This window comes from Sesamum indicum, linkage group LG7 (genome assembly GCF_000512975.1).
Source record: "Sesamum indicum cultivar Zhongzhi No. 13 linkage group LG7, S_indicum_v1.0, whole genome shotgun sequence".
Classification (NCBI taxonomy): Eukaryota; Viridiplantae; Streptophyta; class Magnoliopsida; order Lamiales; family Pedaliaceae; genus Sesamum; species Sesamum indicum.
The window spans coordinates 10,086,916-10,094,113 of NC_026151.1; the positions used below are offsets into that span (position 1 = coordinate 10,086,916).

Here is a 7,198-nt window from a genome sequence, read left to right on the forward strand (position 1 = left end):
GAATTATTTTCCGGTTTTGATCATCCCAGAATCTATACCCAAATTCGTCAGTCCCATACCCAATGAATGTACATTTAATCGACTTAGCATCCAGCTTAGTCCGATCATCGTTCAAAATATAGGCTGAACAACCAAACGTACGTAAGAAAGAAAGATCCACTTTCTTACCACTCCATACCTCTTCTGGTATCCTGTTGTTCAACGGGACAGAAGGCCCTCGATTGATCAAGAAAGCAGCCGTGTTGACTGCATCTGCCCAAAACATCTTTGGTAGTCCGCTCTTCAATCGCATGCATCTCGCACGCTCATTCAGTGTTCTGTTCATCCTCTCAGCAACGCCATTTTGCTGAGGTGTCCCCGGGATTGTTTTCTGCATTCGGATTCCATGGTCGGCGCAGTAATTCTTGATACCTTCACTGTTGTACTCGCCACCGTTATCCGATCTGAGACATTTCACTTGTAGACCTGTCTCATTTTCCACTAGTGCCCTCCATCTCCTGAATGTATCAAAGGCATCAGATTTTCTTTTTAAGAAATACACCCATACCTTTCTAGTGGAGTCATCGACGAATGTCATGTAGTACGTTGATCCACCAAGAGATGACACTGGTGCTGGCCCCCACAAATCGGTGTGAACAAGCTCCAACTTTTCTTTCCTCGGAGTTCTTCCTGTGGTCAAGAAGCTCACCCGCTTCTGCTTTCCGAACACGCAGTGTTCACAATGACCCACCTCCACCGATTTTAACTCGGGCAACCGTCCTTTCGACTTCAGCACGTTCATTCCTTTCTCGCTCATGTGGCCCAAGCGATTGTGCCACAGGTTAGCCTGCGATACAGTTCCTGCAAAGGGGATGTTTGAACTGGATCCTCCCGCCATGTAGAGCGTTCCCGACTTTAGTCCTCGAGCCAAAGTCATTGCTCCCCGACTGATCTTCCACTTCGCGTCTCCAAACGTCGTGTGGAATCCATCACTATCCAGCTGTCCGACTGAGATCAAGTTCCTTTTCAGTCCTGGTATGTGTCTCACATCATGTAGGGTCCAGCATGACCCATTCGTTGATTTGATCCGCACATCTCCCTTTCCTACAATCTTGAGGGGTTTGTTATCTGCAAGATAAACTAAGCCAAAATCACCTGAGGTGTATGGCTCCATGATGTCTTTGTTGCTGCATGAGTGGAATGAGGCCCCTGAATCCACAACCCAATCATCGGAAGAACTGCTCACACTCAACAAGAGTGCATCCGTGATCTCCTCCGTCGCGGCATTCGCTGTTCGGCCCTCCTTTTCCTTCTTTGGCGCCCGACATTCGCTTTTCATGTGTCCGGGCTTCTCGCAGTTCCAGCACACCATCTCCTTCTTGCCCTTGTTCTTCCCCCTGGACCTTGACCTTGACCTTCCACGGTATTTACCCCGTGTGTCAGGTCTCCCTCTGGACTCTGTATGTAGTGCAGAGCCAGATGATCCACCCGTTTGCTTTCTACGGGTTTCCTCGTTCAACATCATGTCTCTGATGTTGTCGAACTTCATCTTCTCCTTCCCAGACGAAGTGCTCACTGAAGTAACAACCACATCCCAACTGTCAGGTAAAGATGAAAGCAAAATTAACGCTTTTACCTCATCGTCAAACACGATATCCACAGACGCCAGCTGTGTCGTGAGTTGGTTGAAGTCATTGAGGTGATCGGCCACCGACTTCCTCTCCTCCATCTGCAACCTGAATAGTTTCTTCATCAGCATGACCTTGTTCATTGCTGAGGGTTTCTCGTACATATCGGCAAGAGTCTGTAGAACTTCCTTCGTGCTCTTTGCTCCCTTCACATGATAGGCGACATTCCGAGAGAGCGACAGGATTATTGCGCTCATCGCCTTTCGATCGAGCACCTTCCATTCTTCATCACTCGTCTTCTCGGACTTCTCTGCAAGTGGTTCGTACAGGTCCTTCCCGTACAGGTAGGCCTCCATCTGCATACGCCAAAACCCAAAGTCGGAACCATTGAACCGTTCGACTGGAAACTTTCCCTCCATCTTAACTCCTTGAACCAGGCTCTTGATACCAGTTGTTAGGAAATGGATCGGGTTAAGATGGATAACAGGTGGAATATGAAGGCGATAAAAGACACACGAATTTGTTAACCCAGTTTGGATATAAATCCTACGTCTGGGGGCGATACCAAGCCAGGAGAAAACACTCAAAGAGGAGGAAAATTGAGGAGTACAACACACACACACTTGTATGCAAGTCTTCACCACACGTGAAAGACAACACTCACCCTCGTCTCAACTCTTTCTTTTCTCTCTACTCTATTCTACTTTTTGCTCTGTAAAACAATGCTAATAAGAGTAGTATATATAGCCATGACTTATCCTTTTTCCAACTCAACTTGGGATTTCTAAGTTGAATCGGGTTATCCTTCTCCAACTCAACTTTGAATCGGGTTATCCTTCTCCAACTCAACTTGGGATTTCTAAGTTGAATCAGGTTATCCTTTTCTTCTTCAAAACAACCTTCACAACTTAACAGGTGGCCCAACAGTGTTGTCCATGTAGATTTGCACCCATACGTGTCATAATAACATCATGTGTTGATTCAACAACTCACGGTCTATATGAATACAGACATACATAGCCATCATCAAAATTTTCCCTATGCAGATTTGTGCTCACACGACTCGTAGATACTGGCATTGCTCATCTCATAAACTTAATATTTTTCAATTGATCCCGACTTCCTAACCTATCAAGACTACATCTTGGCCCTTCCATGTCTACAACATAGGCCACACACTGCCCAACTATAACGATTAAGTGAACAAGAACTCAACCAACTTTTCAGAAAAAAACCCGGTTAGGCGTGATATCAACCTACCTCAAGAACGGCGTTGTGCTCATATCAGTAAATTTGAACAACACATTTGAGAAAAACAAAAATGATTCTTGCAATTTATATTCTAGTAAAATTCGACTTTTGGAAACACTGATTCCACAACCTTACACTTAACCATAAGGGCAACATTGTTGCCTCTACAAAATTCTGGTTACTGCATTTGAATCACCCAAACGTGATCAAACATACTGCAACTCAGAGTGGAGGTACAAAAATGGAGTTCTGAGAAATTCCACGACTCGCTCTAAACCTCAAAGAGTGAGTTTGGGCTCTTTCTAATATAACTCACAAAGCATCAATACATGCATTCTTATGTTACTAAGTAACATGAGACTGAAGAATGCAAGATTGTATGCCACTATAAGGAACCAATGAATGCAAAGTTCATAACACAACTAGCTATAATCACATAATGCTAGTAGTCATAATGTACTTAAATGGAAAGTTGTTCAAATGTTACTTTCAAAATGCCTAGCAAAAGTTGTGTAGAATGAGCATACAAGGAGAAAGAAAAGCTAAAAGCTAAGAAAAGATGTTTCCTGTTCATCACTATATATACCTCAAATTCCCTATACATAAGTATTCAGATCCAACATGGAACGGTCAGCTAAAAGAAATCTTGATCCGCCAAAGGTGAAAACAAAAGTATTTGTCAAACCAACTTGAAGTCACCTCCATGATCATCTACTCCATAAACTGAGTTTTTGTTTCTTAAGATATGGATCTCGTGATAGTCCCGCGCCATCATATCCAGGTCAGTGTCGTACTGAAAGTGCTGCAAGGTTCTTGAATGTACTAAAATCCGTCATTATATCTCATGCTAGGTCCATATGACACTGAAGTTGTGACTTGGATTTGATTTGGATTTAAGGCTCATGCAGCTTTGTTGTTGCTTCTTGAATTTTTACCATCATTCGGTTCTTCATCACTGCTCAGATTATAATCATAATACTAAGATTGTGTAGATCTTGCCCACTTCTTTCCGGGAGAGTGCTACCATCACTACAATCCCGATCCATCTTACTTTTACTTTTTGTCCTCGCCCGACTTTTTCGATTTGCGAGATTTGAGTCGGGATTGTTTTGGATTGTCGTCATCTGAACCTTCTTCTGAACTATCCCCATACTCATAGTCGGAACTTGATTTGTCGTCATGACTACAACGCCCTCTGTCTTCATCCTCAATATCCGAAGTATTGTCTTGTTCAGAAACAGAATTTAGGCCCTCCTTAGTAGACGGATATTTTCCTGTTTTCACTCTTGATGATAGTATAGGAACGAGATGAGCAGGAATAGGAGCTTCCGGGCGAGCCATTGCGAGGAAACTAAGGGCAGCTGAAACATCATTGATCAACGGGCGTGCTGCTGGTTCTTCCTGCAGACACATTGCTGCGACTCCCACCGCTTGATTTAAGCTTGTTACTGGAAATGCCTCTTTGAGAAGTGGATCAGCCATCTGTGGAAACTTCGACTGGTCCTTGAAAATCGGTTGTGCCTATTCAATCATTTGTAGAATTCTTAACAAGTCAGATAATGGTGTGAATTCCAGACCTTTTATGAGCATTTGCAATATAAAAGTATTGCTGGGAGAACCCCCTGGTTCTCATCCTTGGTGTGACATAAACCTCCAGTATCAAGAAGATCGACATGTTGATGTTATTAATTGAATAAATAAGAGAACAGGTATGATTATTCGTACTCACCCAGTTAACTAAACTTTGCTCATCTGCTGGCCGTGAAGTGTCCAAGGCTTTACGGCCTGAGATAAGCTCTAGTAGGATGACACCAAAGCTATAAACGTCTGACTTTGGTGATAGTTCACCAGTTCTTTCATATTCTGGTGCATAATATCCATTACCTGTTGGTGCTACATGCATCTTATTGCCACTTTGGACGAGTTTGCTGAGCCCGTATTGTGAGAGTCTTGGATTCTTAGCTTCATCCAAAAGGATATTTGAGGATTTTAAGTCGCAATATATGATAGGTGGGTCAACTTTCTCGTGTAAGTACTCGAGTCCTTCTGCAACACCTACAGCAATTTTCATTCTTGTAGTCCAATCTAATGGTTTTTTCTCTGCTGGAAGGTCTGTAGATGCAAAAAAATGCCATTTCAAGTAAGCAAAATGGATAAAAATCCAAGGTAGATGATGCGAAGAAATATACTCAAGCTACAGTAAATGAACTATCTAAAGGTGTAATTAGAAGGAGAGCCATGGAGATGAAAACTACCAAAAAGATGGTTCATTAATGGACCAGATTGCATGTATTCGTACACCAATATCCTCTGTTCTCCATCAGCACAATATCCGATTATCTTGACAAGATTCGGGTGCTGAAGGAGACTCAACCTCGAAACTTCAGCGCCAAACTCCTTGCTCCCTTGTACTCCATTTCTGTCCAGTTGCCTAACAGCAACAATCTATTGAAAAAACCAAAAGAAACTGTCAAATAGAGATTATGCTTCTGTTTGCTTCCGCAGAGCAAGAAATTAACAAATAACATAATATTCTCAGTGGAACAATTGTGTTTAGACTATGCACGAATGTACCTGTCCACTTGATCCAAGTGTCCCTTTAAATATCCTTCCAATTCCACCTTCACCAATAAGACATTCTTGACGAAAATTCTTTGTTGCCATGGCAAGTTCACGGAAAGTGAACGTTTTGACCGCACTTTCATTTTCTGCTGCATTACTGGTGTTGGCTGATGTATCTTGCGAGCTATTATTATTTACTGTAAGGAAAAAACACAATATTGATAACCAACTCTTAAAGTTCTTGAAAATTTTCTCATATACTTCTGTGGGTCAAGTGGTAGATATTTCCATGAAAAAGGTCGAATTATATGCTCAAACTTGATCTGAGAATAGATAACAGAGAAACTATCAAATCAACTGAATATTATTACCATCTATATGTCATTCAAAAGCATGCTATCCTTTTAAATTATATCTATAAAATCTGCAGAAAGTTCTATGCATGCTAACAGTCTCTCGTGCGAATATTTCCAAGTGCCTCACTCATAAGGTGGTAGATCAAATGTACCACTTGTTTTGAATAACAAATGAAAATGCAATCAAAATAAACGTTGAAAAGTTCTGGTTATGATATATCTATGTACTTTTGCAGTCAAATCAAGAAACCTTTCTCCTTTAATCTCTCACATCGGACCTTAGATAATCAATAATGCATTAGTATTTTCTTTCTCAGTATGATAAATTTCTAAACTTTGCACGCAGATTACTTGTATTGCTACATGTGATGGACACTCTCAAAGAATTTGAACCAAGTCATGTTGTAGGGTAAAAACATTTGACTTGAGTAGTGAAAAATGATAAAATTTTTGAAAAAAGATCACACTGCTTGAGCCCGATGTGCTCAACTCAATTAAAACTCGTTCAAACTCAATTATGTTAATAGTCAGTCCAAGTTCAAGCGCTATGTTTGAAGCTTGATAAAAATCTAAATAAGCTCGACGAGTAATTTACTCGACTCGATTTGCCTACTTCATTGTGTCCTACTCTTATCATTCATTTCCACTCTTGCTCTCCTCATTTTCCAAACGCTATAAGATTTAGCACCAATTGCATGTTAAGAAAAAATGCAGAATGCCTCAAACAAATGAAACACTTCCTGTCACCGTATTCTAGTCATTGAGCACTACAACATCAACCACCAAAAGGAGTTTCAATAAAATCTCTCAATCAACAAGAAAAATATAACACAACTCTAATCTCCACAATTGAAATAAAACAAGGATTGCATTATAAAGTCATGCTATAACAATGTTCTCAAACACACACACATGCACGCACATATACATATATATATATATATATATATATAGAGAGAGAGAGAGAGAGGAGAGAGATTCCATATGAAATGAAAAAAAAAAGTATTTGATGCAGAAAAAAGAGAGGCGAAAAATGCACACCAGGAGCAGCAGATGGAGGTAAATCTTTAGGCTGAGCTACGGGCAAGTCGTCGTTCTTGTTGTCATCGGCGCTTTCGTCGTTGCTCTGAAAACAGGGGAGGCAACTCATGGTCTTCACGCACCCCAAAAACCAAAACTCACAAACAGACAATCAAAAAAATGCACGGCTCCTTGAGAGAAAGAATCATGAAAAGAGGAGCATGAAATGAAATCAAGGAGCCCACAAAAATCTTGCAAAGGAATTGGAATCCTTAAGAGGCATGAGAGCAAAAGGGTTGAAAGAGAATGATTAAAGGGGTTGTGGATGATGGTTAGGAAAATGCATGGAAAGGTGGGGTGGTGGGTGGGGGGGGGGGGGGCGGGGGGGGGGCTCCTCCGGGA

The 7,198-nt window shown here is 41.4% G+C and overlaps 1 protein-coding gene across 1 annotated transcript; it reads right to left on the bottom strand.

The window, feature by feature from the left end:
* On the bottom strand, window positions 3,313–7,117 carry LOC105166902 (probable serine/threonine-protein kinase PBL25). Its single transcript, XM_011086421.2, has 5 exons — window positions 6,818–7,117; window positions 5,433–5,617; window positions 5,114–5,303; window positions 4,588–4,970; window positions 3,313–4,379 (listed from the first exon to the last, which is right to left on the bottom strand). Exons 1-5 carry the CDS (start codon window positions 6,924–6,926, stop codon window positions 3,912–3,914), a joined length of 1,335 nt encoding a protein of 444 aa, XP_011084723.1. The 5' UTR covers window positions 6,927–7,117; the 3' UTR covers window positions 3,313–3,911.